The sequence below is a fragment of the Crinia signifera genome, chromosome 4, assembly GCF_055691185.1.
Source record: "Crinia signifera chromosome 4, ASM5569118v1, whole genome shotgun sequence".
Taxonomy (NCBI): Eukaryota; Metazoa; Chordata; class Amphibia; order Anura; family Myobatrachidae; genus Crinia; species Crinia signifera.
This window is the reverse complement of record NC_139220.1, coordinates 130,719,958-130,747,390: the sequence shown is the minus strand read 5'-3', so window position 1 is coordinate 130,747,390 and position 27,433 is coordinate 130,719,958. Positions and strand designations below refer to the sequence as shown.

The following is a 27,433-nucleotide window of genomic DNA, read 5'->3' as shown; positions in this document are numbered from 1 at the left end:
GAAAAACAGGAGCCCAGATATTACATAAGTACCAAATATTTAAACATCCTAGCATCTGATGTGTGTGACCTCTAGCATGTATATACATCACATTTCAAACTTACAAACTAAACCTGAAATAAAGACTCAGAGACTTAGGTTTGGCAGAAATTGTTAGCTGATTTATTTTAGCACTTTTAAGCTATATTAATTTATTAATAATTAATTAATGGTGGCCCAGAAAGAACGGCTAATTAACTAAGCTCCACCCACACAATCTGCAAACGTAATCAAGCCTACCCTAACAAGCGGTATCCTCTCGATCTGCTAATTAAACAGGAAAACAAATAAGGCTGGTGTTGACCCAGCAAATTAAATATGCCCCATAATGTTTCACCCAAATCTGTGGGCTTTAAAGATTTTAATTACAGATATAAGGTTACTTGTTTCCTAGCACGGCGCCCACTAAGCTATTTACTTAGTGGGCTATTCTGCGTAGTGATGCGATTTTCCTATGTAATTTATTCACTGCTCTCTCAGCCCCGGGCCATCACATTGCATCTGCTGCAAAATCACATGCGATTTTTAAACGCATTCGATCGCAGGTGATTTTATAGGGTGTGTGATGGTATACAATAATATGATTGTATGTCCCAAAAATGGGTTTAACGCAAACCCCCCCCCCCCCACCACCACTATCCACGCCACCCCGAAGCGTGGCGAGTGCAGCGCGCCCCGCAAGGGGACACGGAATACTTGTAAAGTAATGCGCATCCCCTCGTGGGGCTCGCTACGCTCGCCACACTTCGGGCTCGGTGGCTCGCTGCGCTCGCCACACTATTTAATATCAACTCCACGCCGACGTGGATAGTGGGGGAATGAAAAAGTCTCTTTAGGGTGGCGTGGATAGTGGGGGGGTGAGTTAAATCTATTTTTCGGACATACAATCATATTATTGTATACCTAATGTCATGGCATTGCACACCCTATAAAATCGCATGCGATTGCATGTGATTTTGCGGGACATGCGATGCAATGTGATGCGATATAGGGGTGTACAAAAAAAACATGAAAAAATCGCATCGCATGCCGCTATAATGGCCCATGCGATGCGCTAAGAAACAAGTACCGATTTTCAAAACTATAAATTCTGGATTCCTTTTTTTTTTTTTAACATTTAAATCTTTATTAGGTTTTCCCTTTTTTTTCCATATACATACAAAAAAGATCATCAATAGTTATATAGATAAAAAATCAGCAAAAAAACACAAAAAAATAAGAGAAAAGAAAAAGAGGGAAATGGAGGAAAAACTATAAAGAGAAAGGGAATACATTCCAGGGGTACATAATACACACTTAATACATAGTATATAGCATTTAACGCTTGACATTCACTTGCCGAGCATTATATAGCTACATGACACATATTATCCAGATTTCGCATTAACTCAACCTCAAAACATCCTGTTCCCATCTATGCTGTATCTTTGGACATGACCAAAACACATGATAAATATGTCTAACCTCCCCGCATTCCCTCCAACAGAACTGTGAACATGGCCAAAATAAATGTAATTTATCTGGGGTCAAATAGGGCCTATTTAATAATTCCACTGGCATTTCTGAATGATTAAGGGGGAGATTCTCTAAGAATCTCCGCCCCCCTTCGCCGCCCATCGCATACTTAATTATCGCATATGTTGTAACATATGCGATAATTAAGGCAAAGGACAGCTCTTGCGTTAAGAGCTGTCCTTTGCGGTGAGAGTCGCCGGGTCCCAGCAGGTCCCGGCGGCTCTCCCCTCCCTCCCACACCCGGCTCTGCTGCGCCGGCCTCTCCTCCTCCCTGCACCCGGAAGAGGATCAGTGCAGGGAGGAGGTCACAGGTCCGGGCAGCACTGCGCTGTGCTGCCCGGACACAGGTGAGGGGGGAGGGGGCGATGCAGGGCGGCGGGGGGTCGGCGCGGGGCGGCGGAGGGTTGCGATAGAAGACCATTGGCTTCTATGGGGCATCGCCAGATTTTTCTGGCGATGCCCCCCGCCGCGGTAACCCGGCGGGGGATGCTTACAGCATCCCAAAATGCGGTAAAAACCCTGATAACGGGGTTTTTACCGCATTTTTAGTTTAGAGAATCCCGCCCTAAGGCATTTTAACATGTTAAAGGAGGTAACATAGATTAATTCCCATTGCCTTTCTGATATTTGGAGGCCCAAATTGCTCTCCCACCATTGTTGGGTCAAAGTTTTAGGAGTTTGGCCCGTTTCTATAAGAAATTTATAACAAAATGAAATACTTCCCTTTGTTTCTGTTTTGTTTAATTGTGTCAGGAGCGCAGTTGGCACATGACTTAATATGTACCCTTTGCTTTCCGTACCCAATTTTGTATTTGCATATAATGTAGGAACTCTGTCTCAGTTAAGCCGAATCTTGTCTGTATTTCTATAAAAGCTAGCAATCTACCTCCCTCTGAAATGTCTCCTAGGGTTGTTAGGCCTAGGATGGCCCATTTAGAAAGGACCAAATTGGGAATGAGAGTACGTAATATTCTTAAAGGCATATTTAATGAAGGGTTAGTAAATGAGGGATGTTTTATCTAATTTTTCCCAAAATTTAAGCGTATCTATAATAGTGGGTGAGAGCTGTGTCTTACTTGGTCTCATTGGGGTTTATTCTAGTTCATTCTTTCTGACAAAATCCTTCTTAGATGGACAAAACCATGTGCACTGCAGGGGGGCAGATGTAACATGTGCAGAGAGAATTAGATTTGGGTGAGTTATTTTGTTTCTGTGCAGGGAAAATACTGACTGCTTTATTTTTACACTGCAATATAGATCTCACTTTGAAGAAAAACCCCACCCAAATCTAATTCTCTCTGCACAAGTAACACCTGCCCCACCCGCAGTGCACATGGTTTTGTCCATCTAAGAAGGATTTTGTCAGAAAGAATGGACTAGAATAACCCCCATTGTCTGTGAAACCCATAAGAAGGGAAAATCCCACACAACTATTCTGTTCAATTGCCACCCACCCCGATATAGGGGACTCTTTAAAATTCTGACTTCATTTCGATTATTTGTATACATGGTTATTACGATGAGGATAATTTAGTTTTATAGAAGGGGACTTGGACTGCACACCCCATTTTTAAAGGCCTATAGAACTACACAGGAAAAAGAAAAATGCAAGTGTGCACTTCAGTTTTATAATGTATTATTGTAAAATCTATTTATAACATTATATATATATATATATATATATATATATATATATATATATATATATGTTTGTGTGTGTGTGTGTATTTAATACCACTTTCACATCGCCGACACGTTTTAAAAACCGGTATTTAAAACGGTAATTAAAACGGGTCAGAGCCTTAACATTGCCGCAGATTACCGTTTTAGATACCGGTTTATACCCCTTTCACATCGCACTTTTAAAACGGTAAATTGCCGTTTTTTTTCCCTTTTTAAAACGTTTAAGCCTGCACTGTGAATGCATAGCATTGTACACATTCACATTGCGCAAAAAACGGCAAGGAACCGTGTAGGACTCTGCTTTTTACACGGTTCGAAATGCCAGTTAACTTTAAACGGTAAATCAGCTGTGGTGCATTCACAGTGCAGGCTTAAACGTTTTAAAAAGGGAAAAAATGGCAATTTACCGTTTTAAAAGTGCGATGTGAAAGGGGTATTACTAAGATGCCACACTATTGCTGTTTTATTGACCTTAGTTGATTAGTTACTAGATTATGTCTTCATGTTTTGTTGTGTTTCCTTTGAGATGCTGCTTTGCGCGTGACATGTTACTCTAACCTTTCTCTTGTTGTGAAGCTGTGCCCTATTTCTTTTGGGGATAGCTGACACAGAGAGGATAAGGCGCTTGCTGATTTTGTCCAGACTGATCTCTGAAGATGTCTATTCACAGTGACAGCACTTCAGAGGAATCAAATGTCCACATATGACCTTCTTTAGACTTCTATTCATGTCGCCTTGCTCTGATTCAGTGACCTGGAATAAAACATGTTGAAAGCCAAGTCAACTAATCCAGCCTGCCTCTCTTATGGTACTGAGAGCAGGACAGGGCTGTTCTCACATTGCACTTTCTAGTACATTTCAGCAACTGCCCCACTTAGGTATAGAATATTGTTTGGGTTCCGTTCCAAGTAGCTGCTAATAAGCACGATGAACAGTTAAGGCTGACAGTACACTACTATCATATGTTCTGTACCCTGAGGTATACAGTATATTACAAACGTGGTTATCGTTGTTAGTGTGGTGAAGCATGCCATCATGCAGCTACACAACATTGTATTAATCATAGTGCCTCAGGTTATCTTCTCAATAGATTTTTCATTTTGTTCTAGTGATCTAAAGTATTTTATTTAATATATTTAAACAATTGGGAGCCACAAATATTTTACAGATTAAAAAAATAAATGTTGTGTCTAAAAGTTCCATTTAGTATTGATAAGAGTGTGGCCATGTAAACAGTAATTTCTTATTACAATGACAAGATTTTTATCACCTATTTATCAAAAATAAAACCCGTGCTGGGACTGTGCCTCTGATACAAGTCTGTTTCTGCACAATGGTTTGCACTGCACACATAGCTGTCACTTTTCCTACTTGCTGTCTCAATGTGGATGTGCAATTCAGAAGACTACACATGTCAGTATAATTGTGTGATAGCCACAATGGGAAGGGAATGAAGGCTACTGGGGAGAGATCTTCTGCTCCATCTCCGGCTTACAGAGAAGAATACCACCCAAAAATGACATTCACTATTAGGGGCAAGTTCTGCAAAGTTAAGCATTTTGGGATGTATTTATTTCTGCTGTTATGGCGCTTATCAGTTGTTTCACGGCATGTCTCTGTAGCTCAGATGTTTTAAGGCTTTGGTTTATGAACATAGACCCTCCATGTGATGTGATTGGAGGCCTTGGCGGGACTGATAATAACATCCTGTGATGGTGTTCTTATCTCAAACTGAAATTATTAGCATTTCATGGTTAAATAGCTAGAGAAAACAACAATAAAAGTTACTGTATGACTGCTTGTTGAATAGAGTCCTTTGGAAATTTATAGTGATGTATTTACTCTTTACTTTTAAACTTTTAGTGTTTGCCAAACTCAGTGTGTACTCAGTTTCAGTGTGCCTCGAGGACTGAGCGATATACCATCCGGTTGGGCCGATCTGACCAGCATATGCATTATATGCGCACTTCTGGGGTCTCTTGCAATGGCGTTAGGTCTGTTGATGCTACATCAAACTTAGCAACACCGCTTTCAAAACCATGCATGTTAATGAAGGACGAAACAGCGTTTTTTCTGTAGTTCATTAACATAGCTTCTGTCCCATCCTTTCAGACTGTTGGGAATGTGTTAAAAAGTCAGAACAAATCCGTGTCGCTCCATTGTATACCCATCTTAACAGTCTAGGTTTTATGGGTATCCCTGCTTGAACACAGATGGTTAAATCAGCCTTGGGTGACTGGCAGTGGCTTCTTATTGGATGTCTGACCTGCCAGTCACAGTGAAGCCTGTGCAGTCATAGACTGCATCTGGGTTTACACAGTGGTGGATTTTACCTGGGGGGGGCTGCAACCCATAGGTAAAAACCGCCACTGTTTGTGATTAATTAAATGACAGCGCTGATTACAATTTACTACCTATGCGGGAAACTTATGGAAGGCAGGGGATCCTGTCATCTGCTATGGCACTAGTAGGCTCCTGGGATCAGGTTGCACTTGTTTTAGAAAATGTCATCTGATTGCCTATTCTAGCAAGTACAGGTAGGGCGATCTCATTTCTGGGAAGCATGGCAAGCAGTGTTGTGTTACCGCAAAATCTCATGTATCAAATATACACCCTACCAGTCTGAAAATATGACGTACATATTGTTGCAAAACATCCATACTGCCTACATTGGTTACTTAATCCAGATTTATTTGAAAGGCAAATGCTCCATGGCTTAGCAGAGCGAGATACAGGGGACTTCCTGCTCTACTTGACTGAGTCAGGTTGCTGTGTGTCAGACACAATGGTGGAGGAGAGTTTTTCTGTTCAGCATCAGCAGTGCTCTGCTCTGCCTGATCTCCCTGAGTCAGTGCAGTACAATCACCAGGGCTCGCTTGTTAGATGAGCAGCACAGCATCCCGGCTTCTCTGCCACACATACTGTCTGGGATGGGAACAGCAATATACAAGCTATCCAGTCAAATCAAAGTCCAGGTTAAGAAGACAAAATCTCCAGGTAGGTGTGCTGCTTAGTGTCAGGTATAATTAATGCTGTATCACAGGGCTTTTCAGCCATAAGGGTGCTTCTGACCAGAGTCTCCTCTATTTATGAACACTGCAAATGGCATTTTAGTTGAATCTCTTTACTTGCTTGATTTTTTTTTTTATGGGTAAATTGCAATTATTGTATCTCTGCTCCAATGCTATGTTTTTTTTTTTTTTTTTTAATTAACAATAAATGTACGGATATGTGATGTGCGGGACAGTTCATTAGTGGTTCTGCTGCTTATGATCAGAGAACGTTGCAATGTGGTCAATGTTATCACTTGTTATTTTTCAATGCACTGTACCAATAAAGTGTTCTACTGCTATATTGCACACTGCTATATACCCTGTTATATCTGCTGGGTGGGAATGCAGAGAACAACCCACAGTCTCACGCATCAGAATATATTACAACCATTAACTAGTTGTGGCCAAAAATCTGTTAAGTGTCCCGTAATGTCCAAATAATGAATAATGTATACATGGAGAATAGGAAGAGCTGTGGTAACTTTTATATAAGTTATTAGTATTTAAAGAAATGTGCCCAATCATACTGCTATATATCTATACCTCCTATAACCTTATTGCCTGTATGCTATACAGTGACGCATAGATTAAAATGAATTATGTATGAGAAACATAACCGTGCTGTCTGGTAAATGCATCCACTTATTTCATTAAGAGTCCTGGTCGTATTTGCACAAATAGGAACTGCTGTAGTCATGTTCCAAATAGGATTGCTACATTCCCGGCCTATAATGCTGAAAGTATTGTTTATCACATTTCATTGTAAAGATGATTTAAAAAAAAACTTAGTACTTTGTCATTTTATAGTACAATTTTGTTCTATGGCCTTACAAACTTGTATTATATAATTAGCCGTAAAACATATATTTGTGTGTCTGGGAAGTAGCCATGATAAATGGAAGTCATACAGAAAGGAATTTTGATGTTCTACCCTGTATGCATGCGCTAAAGATTGTAAGCTTGCGAGCAGGGCCCTCCTACATTTTGACTGTCTGTAAATACCCTGTTTTGTTGTATCACTGTCTGCTATTGTAAAGCGCAACGGAATATGCTGCGCTATATAAGAAACTGTTAATAAATAAATAAAGAAGCAGGTTTTGTATTTATGACTTCATTTCAGCTCTTTAGGAGCTCCATACACATTAGACACTGAGGACCCCCTAAAAAAGAGTGCGCAAATATGTGGAGGCGGAGCCAACACGTACTGCACGGTTATTCTGGTGCTGTCCATCAGCAGAATGGTTTAAAAAAAAAAACCATTTCCCACTGAGGACCCCCTCCCTTGTCCTGCATGTATAGATGACGGTGGTCAACTTTTTGGTTCTCCTCTATGGGAGAAACCTGGAGAGGAGACCTGAAGAAGTGCTTATGGGGCTGGGGCCAGAATCTGCCATCATCAAGCCCCACCCCCATCCTCAGAAATGCTGCGATTTGTCGGTGTATGTGAAGGGGCAAGGCTAAAAGGACATGATTTGCCTATTTGTAGCCCTGCCCCCTCCACATACACCCACGAATGCCGGTATTTAACTGGTGGGATGCCAGCGCGGAGTGTAGGGGTCCAGTGGCAGTCGCATGGCTTGCCCAAATCTTCCAGGGGCCAGGAGATGATTTTCAGGAGCCTCCCGACCTTTCTGGGAGGGTAGGCAAGTATGGTGTGGTTAATGCAACCACAGGATGGCCCTTGCTCTCCCTGCCATCATGCCCCTCCACGTCAGCATTGGCAAGTGTGTATGAATCTGGTCCCCACCACCACCAATATTGGTAAGGCCTGAAATACCCCAATGTGTATGGGGTACTAAATGATTTCCCTGGCACAAACCTACCAACTGCCTTGAATTAGAGGGGGAGGGAGGGGGGCAGAATATCTTGGCAGCCCAGATGTTTGCTCCAGCTACTGCCAATGTTAGCAGGTATGTTGAGGTCACCTCTGTCTAGCCACCCCCCTCAGGCATTACTTAAAGAACATATGGCAGTGAAGTGTTATAAGTGTTATAAGATGTAAGGTATGTGAAATAAACTACAGTACTAGTGTTGAATTTGAAAAAAATACAGAGATAAAAAAAACCATACAAAGTATCTTCTATCCTTAGGTGCTCTAGTCATGCTCTGGGGCATGCTTAATGCACACATTTATGTAACCTTTGACTGTAAAATAGCCTTCATAATTGCTACATAAATACTGGAAATACTCTTGAATTCTTCAGATGTTCATGGACCGTTGCTATCTGCTATGCAGTATTTAGGTACTCAATTAAATGTAATAACAGCTGCATGTAAATATAATGCTTTGTGTATCTACATATGAAAGAAATGATTACATTGAAGTCTAACATAATTATATATAGCATAATGTGACTCCCACTGCTTAATATATGGAATTCCTAGCTACTTCATTAAAGTACAGTATGTCTCAGCAATTTAAAATGTGTAGGTAAAACAATTACACTAATAGAGTATATGCTCCTAGTATTGCTGTAGTCTACATTTCAGAGGATAGAGGGCTGGATTGCACACCCTAATTATAAACATCATGGGTCAGATGTACTAAGCCTTGAAAAGTAATAAAATGGAGAGTGATAAACCACCAACCAATCAAGTCCTAACTGTCATATTTCAAACACTGAGGCAGATGTATTAAGCCTTAACGAGATAAATGCAAGGGTGATAAGGAGAGATAAACGTCCAGCCAATCAGCTCCTTACTGACTTTTTTCAAACACAGACTGTACATGTCAGTTAGCAGGTGATTGGCTGGGCATTTATCTCTTCTTATCACCCTTGCATTTATCTCTTGTTAAAGCGTAATACATCTGCCCCACAGCCTGTAGTATGTTGCAGTTTGGAGCTGATTGGCTGGAGTTTTATCACTCTCCATACTAAGCACTAAGAACAAGCAATTTAACTGGGAGTAAAATTGAGGTTCTTAGCATAATTTATGGACAGAAATATGGGCCTACCTACCACAGCCAGTTGACCCATCAATACCTGATATTGCTAAGGTTCAAGTCTCCACAGGAACCTCTGGCAGGTGCAATCCAACTGCCCCATTTCAACATTTTAGATGCACCTCCAGCACATACACAGCCTGCATGGCAACATGCAACCATAATATACATATGCTTCTGTTCATTTCAGTATTCAGGTTCAGTCAGCTTTACATAGTAAGTTACAGTGCAATGACTTATGACTCACACATATATCCAAACAACTAGTCTAGCTGTGTTGTGTTCATCGTTATGGCTGGCATAAATACACGCAATGAACTTGTATAAACAATGTCTGAAATTTGTGTAAGGGAGAAACATTTGCATGCAAAAATGAAACAGACATTGCAGATTCAGGAAGCAGCTGTGCCATTGCTGGTGTCTGTTTCAGGCACTATCCTAGATCCCTTCGCAACCAATTGTCCATGTTTTAAGGCTTAGGGCCAGATTCACTAAGCTTCAAAAGTGATAAAACGGAGAGTGATAAACAACCAGCCAATCAGCTCCTACATTCCATGTCACAGGCTGTGTTTGAAAAATGTCAGGCAGGAGCTGATTGGTTGGTTGTTCATCAATCTCCATATTATCACTTTTGAAGCTTAGTGCATCTGGCCCTTAGTCACTTGGCAAAAAGGCTTTTAAATGATATAGTGTTAGAGGGAAGGCAATACTAAGTCAGTTGTGGCTAGAAGGGATGTAAATGGCAATGTGTGTCTATAAGTAAGTAGTTTTTATATTTGTAATATAAACAAAATTCTACATACAGAAGTTGTTGGGAATACTACTGAAGATACATTTTGATACCACTATCAAGGAAAGACTGGTAATTGCATCTTGTTGTGCAACACGTGGTTAGTCTTTATGTGCAAAAAACACTATAACACCAAATAGGCAATGGATATTGTGCCCGGTTCAGACCTGCTCCCTGGGCTTCAAGTTTTTGGAGCCCAGCAAGCAATTATAGTTTGTCAGGTACCTGACGATATATATATATATATATATATATATATATATATATATATATATAATATATAAAATGTCTAGTGTCCTTGAGTTTCCAAAACACTGTCATCTGCTGGCAGTGAGTGAAATTACATCTCTTTCTCTTTCACACATACAGAGACACAGAGGCAATCACACATATAGAAACACAGAGGCAATCACATATTTTGCTTCGAGTGGGCTTAGCTAGTCTTTAATATGTTAAAATAATTTCATTAACTCTATCTTAATTTGTTACATTCATATTTTGTTTTTTTTTTAAACAAATAAAAGCAAAATATTTAAATAATTTGCTATATGAATAGAAAAAACAAGGTCATAAAAATGAGATAACAATTTTTTTTCTTTTTACAGCCAAATGTATACAAACTCCCCCTTATATGAGAATAAAAGTGTTTGAAGCTTATAGCATTTTAGATTTAATTTGTATTCTGTTTCATATTTCCATTGGAGTAATTACACTATCACATGTTCAATTTTGGACTGGATTACAGATGAGATAAAGACATTTCTACAAGCTTTCATCACTCTGTTTCATGTAGGCATACATCTAAGAGTGTTCATCACATTCGGGTGAAATTTTAAAAGTTTAGACTGTCTGAGCTTTGGAACGGGACTTGAACACTGGTTCTGGTTGATAGGTTGCCAGTGTCGACATGTAATAGGTTGGCATTGACAAAAGGTTAACACAAGCAAAAGGTCAACATGGTAGAGGTGGACACATGAAAAGGTTACCTGCATTCTGAGCGCAACCATGCTGGACATCACATCAGGCGACTACCAGTAACCAATGGCTAGCCAAAGGGCAGTACGGATGGTGTAATGGTTAGCATTACTGCCTCACAGTGCTGAGGTCATGGGTTTGATTCTGAACCCAGACTGTAACTGTGCGGAGTATCCTGGTCGAGGGTACATTGATATATTTTCCATTCAAAAGATAGGACAGAGATAATGTACCAGCCAATTGGCTCCAAGCTGCCATGTTAAAGGCTGGGTTTGAAAAATGACAGGAGGTGGTTGGTTGGTACTTTATCTCTCTCCAGAGCTTAGTAGATAGTTTTTCCCTCAATCTTTAAAACTAATACCCCTCTTAAATCAAAACACCGGGTTGCACCCGGGTTTATGGACCCAGCTTCAACCCGGGTTTAAACAGGCGTCTGCCCTGGTTGACCTTGCCTATGTCGATCTATGGTATGTCAACTCTTTTCATGGTCGACCTACTCATGGTTGACCATTAGTGGTCAACCTAGTGACTGTCGACCTAGACATCGTCGATCATCTATACCGTAACCCACATCAGCAGCAGAATATTTCGGTGTCACTCCTCTCACTTTTTAACTCTTCGACCATTTTATGTTGAGTTTTATTAAACTGTACATGATTAATGCAGCATCGTTTATTAATGTGTGTGTGTGTGTGTGTGGAGGATTGTTTTATCATAAAAAGTACAATAGGTAAGCAAACTACACATTCCATAAGCGCACGTAAATAACATGAATATTGATTTCTTTCAGATTGTAAATACACATGCCACTCTCAGTGCCAAGGTCAGGTGCAATTGAACTGTGAACCTAATGGGAAGTTAATGGAATGTTTACCTGTGTATGACACCTTGGACCACTCCAATAACAATGAGAAGGTACTGTAGCCTTTTTTTATGTTTCTTCTATGACTATTTCACCATGTCTACAAATATAGCAGATGTTGGTTATTTATTTTCTATTTGTGAAACTTTAATTTGTGCATGAGTGGAACTGGAAGCCCATCCACTGGGATGTGGACGATAGGTTGACAGGCAAAAGGTTGGCAGTCTATTGGTTGACCACTAATGGTCGACAAGAAAAAGGTTGACCTCAGTTTTTCATGATTTTATTTTTTATACTTACTTGTTCATACTTTACCATCCCAGTGGATACAGAGGGAGAATAAATAATGTGAGGCAGATGGGGTATGGATTATTGGTCGACAAGCAAAGCACTCAACACATCGACCACTTATGGTGCGTCCTTTGCACCGTGCCATGCCAGGTTATGCAGTACACTTATACAGTGTCCATGTAGACTTATGATTACATAGACAGAACATTTTGAAAACTGCATTTCGACCTTTTGCCCATGTGGCTCTTTTGTATGTTGACCATTTTCATGTGTTGACCTTTTGTCTGTCGGCCATAAGTAGTCAACCTATTGAGTGTCAACCTTTTGCTTGTCGACCCTCTGATCCGTACCCTATCCACCATACAGTTACAGAACCTCCCAGTTGTGGTTATCAGACCTTATTCAGGTCTGTTTGGACCCCTTCATCTGCAAGGGGTCCAATGGTGTGCGTCTGCACATGCGCAAATGCATTTCTGCGCATAAGTAGATAGCGGGTACATGCGGCCAAGGCGAACAAGGTGTTAGCCGGGAGCACGCACCCAAGTGTCCGGGCAGGATGCAAGGAGGGGCATGGGGTGACAGGTTGGGAACGCCCAGCGTTTCATGGGCATTCTCATGCAAATGACCCAATGACGTGCACGCCGGATGTCAGCAGCCCGCGCCCACTTCTTCCTGAGCGTCCAAGCATATGTAAGTGACTTGAGTCACTTTTATATGCGTGCACCTTCCCCATCATTCGATGGTCGCTGACCATCGAATAATATGAGTGGATCCCCCTAGGCTGCGAATGGATGTTACTGTGTATGTTAATGTGTACTGTGGATTTTACTGTGTAACATCCATTCACAGGCCCTGCAAGGGAATCGACCTTGCAAATGGGTGGCGTCCAGAATACTGCAAGGCGGGGTTTGGTGATGGTGAATAACCACCATCATATAGTATACTTTGGAAAATGTTGCTTGATTTGATCGCATTATAAAATAAAGGTTAATAATACATATAGCACACACATGGAGGATTTATGTTAGTGTGTTATGGATGTACAAATTTTGCCAATGCTTGAGTAGAGAATCGGAGCATTGCATTATCTTGTGATTAGTCATTCTTACTTGGAATGGATCAATAGCCACAAAAATAAACAGGTAATTGCTTTAAGGGCATTACAGGTTCTACACATAATTTTCCATTAAGCCGACGTTCTCTTCCTTTCCTATAAACCAGGCCATGTAATGAAGGGGGGTGAGACCCGCAGTCATCCACTGGATTCATTATGTGCTTTCTGTGCATTTTCCTATAATGATATTTTCATATCTGCCATAAACAGAATGTAGCAGTGAAATATGTATTGTAAAGCGTATCCTGCTGTATACAATTACGGGTTTATTTTGCAGGAAGACTTTTCGGTACTTGTGTAGTTTCACGGCGCCAGCATGGCGCCATGCGTCTGAGTCCCCTTGCGGGGCTCGCTTCGCTGGCCCACGCTGCGGGCTCGGTGGCTCGCTGCGCTCGCCACGCTATCTAAGATCAACTCCATGCCAACATTTATAGTGGGGGTATGAACTATCCATGTTGGCATGGAGTTAAGTTAGTTTATTTTAGATAGTTGTGGTGAGCGTAGAACAGGGAAGTAGCACGGCGCCATGGTGGCGCCGTGAAACTACTCAAGTACCGACTTTTCTTATAATTTTATTGTTCATTCAAAAATATTTAAGCCCCATTTCTAAGCGATCTGACTAGATCGCTTACAAATGGAGCACGGATTGCTCCTTGTGTATAAACTATATCGATGGTGCGTCCCCAAAATCCACAGAGATAGAGCATGCACTATCTATTCTGTTTAGGTCGGAGGGTTTTGCTTATAAGCATAGGCAAAGGCCTGCTCAGCACAGATAGCCCAGCACACATTGCGCGTGCATAGCATGTATGCTGAGCACCTATCTCTGCACGGAGGCACCGTCGCCCCATGTGTACAGGGTATTCTGTCTGTTGTTTGTTGCTAAACCTTCCCATACAATAAATAGTACAATTCCTTCCTTGGCTAGAAGCTATAAAACAATTGACTAAATATGTCACATGGACTATAACGTTTTTTCTTCAAGGTTCATTCCATTTCCCACTGGTCCCCTCATGTCTATTCCAACAGTAATAAGCTGCTTGTTTTCCTCACTGCTGAACTGTTAAATTTGTTGATTTCAAAATCCCCAGTGATATCAGTGCTGCTACTTTAAAATGTAGTCTCCCATCCATTGCAGTGATTACTCACTTGTCCTGAACTTTGCCTACCTTTATGACATCTCCAACTTCTCCATTCTAGTCTTCCTTCCTTCTGAACACAATCTCTTCCTTTGTACAATATCTAAAGGCCCCCATACATTAGTCCGACTTGTCCTAAGGACAAGTCGGACCTGATTTCCCCCTGCAGCTCCCCGGGAGGGGGACACACGATTAGGCACTGATGTGCCAAGTTTTGCAAACGATACATCGCATTCGATGTATCATTTGCAACTCCCGGGGAGCTACAAGGTGGAGGGAGCAGTGGGGCAAGGGACATCCAGGTGGCGGGTGGAGGACGCTGCGAGGTGGCTGGGGGGCGCTGCTAGTAGCCCAGAGGCAGCAGACGCTGCAGGGGACACAGGCGGCAGTAACGTAGAGGCAGGCAGGGGGAGCCGGGAGCTGTCAGCGCTGGAGAAAAAAAAAGCCCATACAATGAATGGGCGGCCTGTGATTGGCTGAGCGCTCTCTCAGCCAATTGCTGACTGGATGAGAGAGCGCTCAGTCAATCACAGTTTGCCCATTCATTGTATGGGCTGTTTTTTTTCTCCAGCACTGACAGCTCCCGGCTCCCCCTGCCTGCCTCTACGATACTGCCGCCTGTGTCCCCCGCAGCGTCCGCTGCCTCTGCGCTACTAGAATCGCCCCCCGCCCCCCCCCCCCCCCCCTGCTCCCTCCACTGGACGGAGCATTGACAGCTCCCTGCTCCGGCTCCCCCTGCCCATCTTCCTCGCCAGCATCCGTCGCCTGTGTCCCCTGCCCGGCTGCACATAAGATTTAGCAAATCTTATGTGCAGCCGGTCTGACCTCCCGACTCTGACCCGATGCGCACGGGATCACGCATTGGGTCGGACCGGGTGTCTATACCTGCGATTTGGCCCGATTTCACTGCCCGATCCATCTGAATCTGGTGAAATCGGGACCAAATCGCATAGTGTATGGGGGCCTTAACTCTTGACACCAACATTAGCACATTCCTAACCTCTCTAGAACTCTTTGCTTACATTTCTACCCAGTCCTGGCCAAATGCAGCCATATACGCTACAATGCCAAATGGGGGGTGGGGTGATTTTTGCTATCATGAAAATACACTGGCAGGCAACTGTAATACCCCTTTCTGCTATAAACCAAGGCTTTACCCTGGTTCACATCTGGTTGATGGACCCTGGTTTTCCTGTGTTGTCACCCTCCTGAAATGGGTCTTCCAGTGATCCAGGATTTCTGTCTACCTGTGGACACAGGAAGATAATGTCATCTCCAAGCACTACTTTGTCAACAAATGAAAATCTTTTAGGCATGATCCGAGTTATCAAGAGACAACGCTTCACACATAAGCCGGGGCACTCAACTGACCGATTATGAAGCTGGATACACACTATAACATCTTTCCAAGTAAAATCTGGTAATGTCTGAGAACAAATTATAATCAACCATTTGCTTCCAAAAACTGGAAAATGGACACAAAAGTAATTTTCATAAATTGTAATTGCTCCCAGACATTACCAGATTTTCATTCCAACCATATTGATAATATAATCTTATAAATCATTATTGTCCTTTCAGTTGAAAAAAGTTGTGTCACAAAGGTTGGCAATGATTGGCTAACTGAGATTTAAAAAGTGATAAAGTGGAGAGTGATAAACAACCAGCCAATCAGCACCTACCTGTCGTTTTTCAAAACCAGCCTGTGACATGGCAGGTAGGAACTGATTGGCTGGTAATTTATTACTCTCCAATTTATTACTTTTTTAAGATTGATACATCTGGCCCTCAGTGCCAAAAGACATACATGTAAACATACATGCACAATACATAAAACTGTGTAAACACTAGCAGCTATAATCAGATACATCACAGTCTAGACTAGTAACAAATATTACCATGCTACCAGCAATAGATATCAAAAGAAAATTTAAAAAAGGAATAATTTAAAATTCGGGTGGTCATTTAGACCTCCTAGTACCCCTATCATATTGCAAAAATAACCTGGTCTTTGCCGGGTCTCTGTGCAATAAGAAAGGGCCATTTGCAAATTACCAGGTCCAGCAACCCAGCATTCCGACCTGGGTTAAAATAAGGGTTAATCCCGGGTCAGTCCCGGTTTGCTGTGCAGTGTGAACTAGTAACTCGGGTCAAGAGACCCGGGTCCGGTTCACAGCACTTGGAGACAGCATCAGCTACAAGTGCAGCTTCATCCCAGGTCTGACCTCAGCGACCCGGCATATTAATAATTGGTCCAGACACAGCCACCCGCAGTCTAGGCTTAAATATAGGAATACATATCACACAAAGTAATAACCTATGGATTTACCACTGTCCCAAAGTAACCCTTCCACACTGCAGTTGTAATTTAAATTAAAATTCTATTAGTGAGCATGGTGTATAGGAGGAAGGAGCACTATGAGGAAATTTAATAAGATGGGAGTTCTATTTCACTTGGGATGTTGCAATGGGCAACCACTCAGATACTATTATCTTCTAGAAGGTACTAAATAAATAAGTAGATTCTGATTGGTTGCCCATAACAACATCACATGTGAATAGACCTACCATCTTAGTAAATTTCCCCCAATGTTTTCAGATTAAAAGTGTAACCAGTTCCCCCTGTTAGGACTATTTGATGAGTGGGTCTCATAAACAGTTGCATGTACCACAATGCAGGTGGATTTCTCCCTCTATCTGTATCTGAATTATTGTGGATTTATAATTATGTGAAAAATGGATTGCTATGAAGCCCAATTCAAAAGCAATGAGAATCTGGCTATAGCCATAATAATTAATGATGCTTCTTTGTTGATGTTAGATTATTAGAAATCAAGTTAAATGGATAGTAACAATGGCATCAACATATACTCCCAGTTGTCCTATTCTGTTAGCCAGTTGGTGGCAGTGTTGTTATGGTACAGTGGAACTGCTACAGCTACACACATCTGGCCTCGTGCAGCTGATTTGCTTGTTAGTGTCCCTTTAATGGTAGGTCTGCATAAACATTACTGCACAAATCAAAGGAGCATTTTTTGTAACACCTACAAGCCCAGTATAAATCTTATTAGCATAGAGTGCTGCACCAGAAGTGCCGAGGATTAATGAGGTGTAAGGAGATTTAGTCTGAGCAGTTCTTAGAAGTGCAATATACAGCAGAGGTATTTTAATTTAATTATTAAGCTAATAAAGTTAATTAATAAATACCTTACCAGTGGAAAAAGAGTACCAGCTACCTGACCACACATATGGCAGGAATTTGTAAGAAGACCATAAACAAACAAAAACTGAGATATTACTCTTTTTAACAGTTCATGATAAAGATTCTTTAATATTGTCATTGCATCATTTGTTGCTTAATGTCCTATTCACCCAAATATAGTAGCTATCTATGAAAGCAGAAATCTCACTTTGAAGTTTTTTTCCTTTATATATAAAGTTCTTTTCCTTTCTTAAGCCTGCATCTGAAAAATTGTCTCCATGCCCCCCGCATTAAGTCTAGAAAACGCACGCATGTCCAACCAGTGTTTCCTAACAGAAATGAAGACTATAAGCCTTAATCAAAGACTTACGGGAAGAAACATGTAAATTAACACCTACTTGCCTTCATAAAGTAGATTCTATAGATGTGTTTATATTTGTTATCTCATACAGATGTACTGCTCACATTTTTCTTGAATGAATAGACTTATAAAAAAAAAACAACAGTAAAGAATTTTAACTACTTCTGCTCTTCACTAGGAAACCAAATGCCTAAAACATCCCACAAAGTTCTACGCGGGATGAATTTCACCATGGTTACTTCTTTAGTACACTGAGGTGTTGTTCGCTTACGTTATTATTCTTCTTCATCATATTTGATGAACTCCAGCTCACATATCCCGCAGCGCTTTACAGAGAACATTTGAACACTCACATCAGTCCCTGCCCCAGTGTCGCTTACAATCTATGTTCCCTACCACATGTACACACTCACACATTCATTCGAGGGTTCATTTTGGTGGAAGTCAATTAACCTACCAATATTCCTTTTGGATTGTGGGGGATACCGGAGTGCCCGGAGTAAAACCACGCATGATCAGGGAGTATATATAAAACTCCACACAGTTCGGGCCATGGTGGGAATCAAACCCATGACCTCGGCGCTGTGAGGCAGTAATGCTAACCATTACACCATTATGACTATACACTGAACAAAACCCATAATATTCTAATTTACTTCCAACATGTTCTTTCTTTCCTGCGTTTTATGTTTATACTTTGCATCAATGTTTAGCTCTCATTTTGGATTATGTGTAAAAATAGCGAGCTCTCACTCTGGACATTTGAGAATCCGCTACAGTGTACAGAGAGGTTTTACTAAAACGGTCTGTAATGGAATGCAGCTGTCTCACCATTTACTGCTATTCTCTCTGCTTATACAGCAAAGTATTCATAGAACACTGCCACATGGTCCTTATATGACGCCAGCATTCTAGGTTTCTCAGCAAGAGGTAATCTCCCTATTGTCCATAGACATTAAAATCTATTTAAACCAGTGCTCGAATTGGGGCGGTATACAACAGTATGGCATACCGCCACTTCAAGCACTGGGTCTGAGCAAGCGTAGTTGGGAACACCAAACATTTTCATGGGAACACCCATGAAATGCTGGGTGTTCCCATGGGAGCGACTACCCACTGCCCACACTGGTGGGTGCGAGCGACCGTGAACACTCTGTTCACCATGGCCGCTCGCACCCGGCGCATGCGGTAGTTTGTGTTTAGGTGTATTCATTTATATTATTTTTGGAGTAGTCAGAGGGCAGTATTCAATGAGGTTTTTCACGATGTGCAGCGAATCCTGTTTAGGATTTACTGCACATTCGCAGGGTTCCAGAGGGCTGGAGCATTCGTTGCCAGCCCTTTCTCTCACCCTATTCAACGCCTCAGGGGCTCGCTGCCCCGATTTTTAACCCCTGTGGTGAATGCTGCAGGGAGCCGGGGGACGGTGGCAGGCAGGGAGATGGAAGTCTCCCTGCCTGCACCAGAATGTGTGGGTGAGAAGGAGGGCTCCCGGGAAAGCTGGCAGGGGAGGAGGGTAGGGAGCTGCTGCACTGGTCCCACTCGTGCATATGTATTGAGCGGGACCAGTGTGAAGTGAATATTTAATGAGCGGCTCCCCGCCCCCTTGCTGGCGAATGTGTAAAAAAAAATTTAAATTAAACATATATTCATGTGCTGCAGGTACATGAATAAAAATAGCATGCCCCTTCACAGAATAAAATTACTGATTTTTTTACAACAAAAAAATCAAACAAAAACCTGTATTTTAAAAGATCACATTCCAATTCACCTTAAAAAGATGTCGAATGCAAAATGGGGAATCATGGCGAAAATCATGCTGAAAGCAGTTCTCCATCCTAGCATTGAATACACTCTCGGCGAATCCCAGTGAAAACCCCATTGAAATACAGCAGCGAATTGCAGCGAGCATGAAACGGAGAACTAGCTGGCTTTCGGCGAACAGTGAACATTGAATAGGGTGAATCAGATTTTCAGTGAAAAAGATTCATTGCAAGGAGTGAAAACAGCCCGATTCACCGCGAAAAAAAGGTGAATCTGGAGCATTGAATACTGCCCAGAGTTGAGCATGTACTGGGTGGTGAGAAGGTACTGATTTTGTATCCTGTGTATATGGGCTTAATTGAATATAGGAGAATAATTCAGTAGAAATTGTAAAAGCAATCTAATGGGCAAAGCCATGTGTACTGCAGGTGGGGAAAATTTTACATGTGCAGAGAGAGATAAGGTGCATACACCCAGAAAGATTTTGACTATGTAGGATTCCCCAGAACCATACAATTTTGACTATATTTATTTGAGATTTTCATTATGGACGATTTTGACTATAATAGAACATTAGATTGTATACAATATAGTTAAAATTGGTTTGCCTGCACAGTTTATTTTTTTCTTGCGAAGCCAATCCCACAGAGACATACATCGGCATCACAAGCTGTATATACACTGAGCCTGATTCAGGGGTAGATTTATTAAGCTCCTACCTGTCATTTTTCAAACCGAGCCTGTAACTTCACAGTTAACAGCTGATTGGCCAGTGATAAAAACCAGACACTTTATCACTTCACCAAGCTTAATAAATCTGCCCCTCAGTTAGCAAGGCTGCCATTTTTGCAGATGGACAAAACTATGCTGCACTGCAGGTAGGGCAAATGTAACTTGTGCAGAGAGAGTTTGGTTTGGGTGAGTAATTTTGTTTATGTGAAGGGTAAATACTGGCTGCTTTATTTGTACACTGCAATTTAGATTTCAGCTTGAACTTCAGTGTGCATGTTACATCTGCCCCATCTGCAGTGTAGCATGCTTTTGCCCATTAGAGAAATATTTTGCTTTAACAATCCTTTACCCCCATTGTCCAGGGCCGGATTAACAATGGGGCTGATGGAGCTACAGCTCCAGGCCCATTCTCCAAATAGGCCCATTCTGTAGCTGAGGGCCAGAGCTTTCCAAGGAGCCCAGCCCCGTGTCGGTAGCTCCCCGGGAACCGGAGATACCGACAGGCAAACCTGGAACGTTATCCCCATAGGATAACATGGGACCCACTAATTCCGACCTCCACCCGGTTCCAACGGCTGCCAGTTCCCCCTCCGGCATCACAGAAGCTCGAGGTTGATCTCAGTCGAACCCAAATCGCTGGGCCTTTAATCTGATACCTGGTCCATATGGGTTCATTGGTTCTAGAGATATTGCGGGTAAACCAATTTTTTTTTTATTTCTGAAATGTAATTTCATGGCTGTTCATGTTGTTTGACAGATTTCTCTGGAACCAAATAGCCCAGTTTTACGGGACCAATATCATTTAAAGCCTACATGTAAATCGGTCAGTTGGTTCCGAAGATGTAGCTGGTTGTTTAAAGGGGGGCGGGGGTTGTTTTCTCTCCCCCTCACACAAAAAAATGCAGGGACTAGGCTGGTGTAAAACGGTCCAGTCCAGGAATGTCCCTGCATGATCTTGGGGCCATATTCCCGGGTAAATCCCTGCATTTTCTGGTGTGAAAGGGGTATTATTTCAAATAGCCGGGACATTCAGTGCTCTGAGCCAGTGCTCTGTCCCTGCTCTCTGCCCAGCTGTCAATGGCTGTCATTTCTGCCCGGCGGCGGCTATCCCCCAGTTACCGCAAGCATGTATTCCCCCTTGGCAATAAGCATGTAATCCCACATGGCAATGAGCATGGAACCCCTGGCAATAAGCATGGAACCCCTGGCAATGAACATGTTTATAAACAACAGTTAAGTAGCATCATTTTTCATAGGCATTATGGTGTTTGGCATAATACGTAATGGAGAATATGGTGTTTGGCTTAACATGTAATGGGCATTATGGTGTAAATTTTTAATGCGCACCTTCAGTGCGCAATGCCCCTAGTTATGGAGCATATTGTGCATTATTGCTCAATCTGTTTGGTATAATAATGTGTATTTTGGCTCAATCCATGTGGCAAAATGTGTATTTTGCCTTAATCTGTGTGGCATAATGTGAATTTTGACTCAATCTGTGTGCCATAGTGTGAATTTTGGCTCAGTCAGTGTGAATTTTGGCTCATTCCATGTGGCACAATGTGTAAGAGGCAAGTACAGTATAAGGGGGTTACTATTGTGTTGCATGATTTGTATAAGTGGTATATGGTGTGGTAAATTTAGGTAGCCACATAAAAGGTGCTGAAATGTTGTCTACCAAGTTTCGGCTTTCAGTATTTTTTTTATGACTGGAATGCTGCCTCACCCTGCAAGTACTGTATCTTAGAACATTGGTATCCTGCATGTGCACCTTTAGAGGGCACCCGCCAATATATCTCCCTGCATTTTTCTTATGCCAGCCCCCTGCCTTTTCCAGGCATATATAATTAGTTGAAAGTATTTACACAAATACAGATACACCCATGAGCAGACCACCCAAAAAGAACACTGGTCACGCCACCCACATTATTAGGTGCTGGCCACAACCCCTATTATTGTGCATAATAGGCCATTGATAATTTTCAGCTCCAGGCCCATTTAGACCTTAATCTGGCTCTGCCATTGTCCCATATAAACAAACATCAATCTATAGGAAATAAATATGTACAAGGTCTGTAAGATAAATTCTTGAATAAGTAACGCTCCAGTCATTGTTGACCTTGGCTATACACAGCAGTGTTGAAAACCATGTGCTTTTAAGAACAATCAAGACTTTCAGATTTCCTTCCTTTCATTATGGGATCTGTGTTAGCACAAAACAGTGATGTAAGCTGTTGCTGTTGATGTGACTGTGCACTGGTATCACCTTTATAATATGATAAGATTTTACTTGTTCACTAGCAGTGAGATATGAGTAGTAAAGTCACTGCGCCATCTTCCCTCTCACACATTGTTCAACAAATTGAACCTGATTGACTCAAGATTTATCCCATTTGCAGGAGGATCAATCTCTTACAATCTCTTGGTTATACCCAATGGCACAGGATTGTGCATTGTGTCCTACACATCAGGCACATATGATTTTGTCAGACAGGCACATCAGATTTTGTCAGATAAATTGACTAAATCCACCTGAATTGGGTCAAATCTCACAAAATCTCTTGTACTAAAGCTGGGTACACATATATACAATTGTCGGGCCGTTCTTCCGTTCTGGGTCGGACAGCCGTTCAATTGTATAGGTGTGTACACTGTCCCTACCGACCGATAAACGGCAAAAAACTGTCTTGACCGTCCATACTCGGTCGGTCGATGGTTCTTTGCAGTTTAATTTTCATCCGACAGGACGGCCCCATATCGGTACAAAAGTGCAGTGTGTACGCACGTCCGACCGATATGCTGCCGTCCTTGCGACTATACTGACAAAGCTGGAAAGCCCATGTGGGCGTTCTAGCTTTGACTAAAAAAAAAAAGCCTTGAAAAGTGATAAAATGCAGTGATAAAACACCAACCAATCAGCTCCTACCTGTCATTTTTCAAACAGTCTGTGGCATGGCAGTTAATAGCTGATTGGGTGGTGGTTTATCATTCTCCATTTTATCACTTTTAAAGCTTAGTACATCTGGCCCTGAAAATGTTCTATAAATCAAAAGCTGATCTCTATTGCAATTAATGTCCGCCTAAACTGTGATGCTTTTGCTACATGTTAATGAAAGTGCAAACACATTCTGTGCAAGAGAAATGGACATCAATGTTACAGAATTATTGGTACTTATGTACTATCTGGGCTGCCGATTTTGAAATCGGGTCCATCGCATCCGACCATATTGCATGCGATGCGATGCGACGGACCCGATTTTTCCATAGGATTCAATGTTAAAATGGACTGAGTCCATTTTAACATGGAATTCAATGGGAAAAGGGGTCCTTTTCATACCCCTACTATCCAAGTGTGCATGGAATTGGATATAAACCTGTGGCGAGCGTAGCGAGCCACCGAGCCTGAAGCGTGGCGAGCGGACACAGAATACCGTACCCTCGTGGGGCTCGCTTCGCTCGCCACGCTTCGGGCTCGGTGGCTCGCTACGCTCGCCACAGGTTTATATCCAGCTCCATGCCCACTTGGATAGCGATATGGTCGGATGCGATGCGATATCGTATCGCATCGCATCTGATTGTATGCCTTAAGTTAAGGCATACAATCAAAAAATCGGCAGCCCAGATACTACATAAGTACCGAATTATTTTATTTGACATTGGACCTTATTCTGGTTGATTTGCAAGGCTGCAAATTCGCAGCCTTGCAAGTCCACCAGACACCATCTTGCGAATGCCAATACACATGGCCTCCTCGCATGCCGCGTTTGCATGCACGGGCTGCGAATGGATGTTTAACATAAACATCCATTGGCAGGCTGTGGGGGAACACCCACATCATTCGATAATGACTGCTTGTAAATGAACAAGAAAACTGAACAACAAAATGCCCCTTTAAAAAAAATACACCTCAGAGTTTGTCCTGTATCCCCCATTTTATTAATTAAAATAAAGGAAAGTTTTTTTTTTTGTCAATTAACAAATTAGCAAAGAGGCCACTCCTGCACATAGATTAACAGTCATATGTAATATTATATGGGATGAAATGTAATAGGATGAGAGAATCAAAGTGAGAGATTTGGTAAGAAATCTCCAGGTTCTTTAAAGCGGCAATCATTTACACTGCAAAACCAGTGCTCCAGACCACTCGGACATTTCTCCGTGCGAAAGCAGGGATATGGGTGGGCCGCTGGCATCCGGCTATGTCAGCTGCCCCCCCCCCCCCCCCCCCACACACACGGCCGGATTACCATACGTACGCCCAGCGTTTTCATGGGAACGCCCATGAAACGCTGGGTGTACGCATATGATAATGAGCCCAAACAGCCCTTCACGCCCCTCTTCACTCCCTGCTCAGATTGTTCCGACCAATTTTTTTCTGTACGGAATTCACACCGTATTCGGTCATGCGCGGCGTTCGCACATGCACAGAAACGCCTCATGCGCAAACACAATACACAATACCTCGCCGTCCGACCGAACACGCAGCTATCCGACTCAATCAGAATAAGGGCCATGGTCTTTTCAAAGCTGAGAAAACTAAGGAGCAGGAGATGAAGAGGAATGTGCTGTCACCACAGCCGAGCTCTCTCCTGTACTATGACCCTGCTAACTACAATGACAGATTTTATGTGAGCATTGTGTAACTTTTATATGTCATCACACACAGCAAATAGAACAGGCCATCATAAGGCCGCACAGAGTGGTACTCTGTAATGGGGCGTAAAGATGTCAGTAACTATACTGGCTTGACAGATCAGCCTTTTACAAGTAGAAATATGAAATACACATGCTCTGTGGTTACATTTCTATGGTAATGTAGTGAGGGGAACTGGATAATGAAAGTGTATTTTTACAACCAGTGTTATTAGTGAAAGGAACTGTACGGGAACAGGTTTATCTGCTGCACACCCAGCATTGTGTAATACCACTTGTTTTGGAAACAGCTCTACCATGTCTATCTGATAGCAGAGCAATACACTCTACTCTGTAGGCACACAGTCAGTATTCTAAGGTAACTGGTTAATCCTGTTAGGGCCCTGGCGATGAGGTCACTGAGCCCATGGATAACCTAGTTGTTTACCTAAAGATTTGATGGTATTCAAGCTGGATGGAAAAAAAGAACTTCTGAAGTCTACGTAACTAATGGCCCCCACACACAGCACAATTTTCAGGCATTTTCTGAGCGATTTTACTAAATTGCTCAGAAAATGCCTGAAAATGCATGTAAATCGCTGTGTATATAGCCCACACAGCGATTTACATGCGCGCACCCGCCGTTCTGAATCTGTCCAAGATTCAGAACGGACGGGCTGTACAATACAGAACAGTCGCTCAGAAAGCTCCTGCTCATCTCCCGCATGTGTGGCTGCGGGCAGATGAGCAGGGCTGTTCTGAGCGACTGAAGCCCCGCTGAACGCCGCCGCCGCTGCACCTGACACACCGCCGCCGCTGATCCCGATGACAGGCACCGCCGGAGACCACCGCCGGAGACCACCGCCGAGCCGATGACGTCACCGCCGGAGACAGCCCTCCTGATGACGCCGCGGGACAGAGCCGCGATGCTGGACTCCAGAGTAGCGGTAAGTATATCTATTTTTTTCCCACTGTGCCACCAATGTTTGGGGGGCTATACCCACTATACCACCAACGTAATATCCTTAATTATCTCCATCCTGGGGTGGGGGACTATATCTCCACCAATGTATGTATGGACTATAACCACTATGTATATATCTCCACCAATGTATGTATGGACTATCTCCACTATGTATATATGTATATATATATATATATATATATATATGTGTATATATATATGTGTATATATATATATATATATGTGTATATATATATATGTGTATATATATATATATATATATATGTGTATATATATATGTGTATATATATATATATATATACACATACACAGTGCAGTTTGATGGCATGTGTGGCGTGACAGTCGTGACAGATTTGAAATCTCCCGTGCTGAATCTCCCAATTTGAATCTCTGACACAAATCTCTCTGTATGTGGCTCATTGTCTGAAATTAGCCACAAGAGTGAAATCTCTTGTGCTGAATCTCCCGTGATGTATCTCTGGCACACATCTCTGCGTATGTAGGGCCCTATACTGTACTATGCTGATCATGAACTGCGTCTGCCGGATGCAGAAATACATTCGTGTGATGATTATCACAGTCCTTGCAAATGTTCATATTTATATTTATATGTTCCATCTGAAATCACATGTAACTTCCTTTTTGTAATTATTTTTATTAGGTAACCACATGGTTGGACTGTTTTGAATGAATGTTTTCATTACTTTACGTATACTGCCTTTTTTTTATTGCAGATGAAAGCATATAAATTGAGTTTCAGATGGAATCTATTCATTTATTACCCATACCCATTTTCCTGGGGATGGACGGTTGTTTTATTACTAAACACATGTGATCCAGGCATTTTAAATCTCCTATAGGGATGGCTATCGATGTGGCTGCCATCGATATCCATATTGCAAGGGGCAATCGGTGGCAGCATACTATGTATTAAGAGCCTGATTTAGGTTTGTTTGGTCCCTGGCATATTCGCACCGGGGACCAATTGTTTTGGCTGTGCACATGCCTATATACTCATATGCACATTTGCAGGGCCGCTGTGTTGACTTGCATGAGGGCAGGCATACACTCGCTCGGCAGATAGCGTTAGATGTCTTGCTAAGAAGCGAATTTCTGCTGCTTAGCGAGCCAATGTGAATCACCGTCCTAGTGTATTAAGTGACCATCGAAGATTTTAATTATCGATGGTCATTCCTTTCTTTTGAGTGACTGATAAATGTAATCACTTTCACCTCTTGAACAGAGGTAATTACATATGTATTGTTTAAATTAATACATTATGCTCCTTTTAAGATAATTTGCAGATACTTTTAGCTCTTTTTTTTATTATTATTATAGTTGAGTTACTACCT

The 27,433-nt window shown here is 42.1% G+C and overlaps 1 protein-coding gene across 3 annotated transcripts in view; it reads left to right on the top strand.

Annotated features, from left to right (window-relative positions):
• Positions 1–27,433, top strand: part of RASSF3 (Ras association domain family member 3) — a 181,305-nt gene that overhangs the window by 92,416 nt on the left and 61,456 nt on the right. For all 3 annotated transcript variants that reach the window (XM_083182469.1, XM_083182466.1, XM_083182467.1), the window contains one exon: positions 11,790–11,914. In XM_083182469.1, coding sequence (XP_083038595.1) covers positions 11,861–11,914 — 54 coding nt within the window. In that variant the 5' untranslated portion in view covers positions 11,790–11,860. The remainder of the gene's footprint in view (positions 1–11,789; positions 11,915–27,433) is intronic.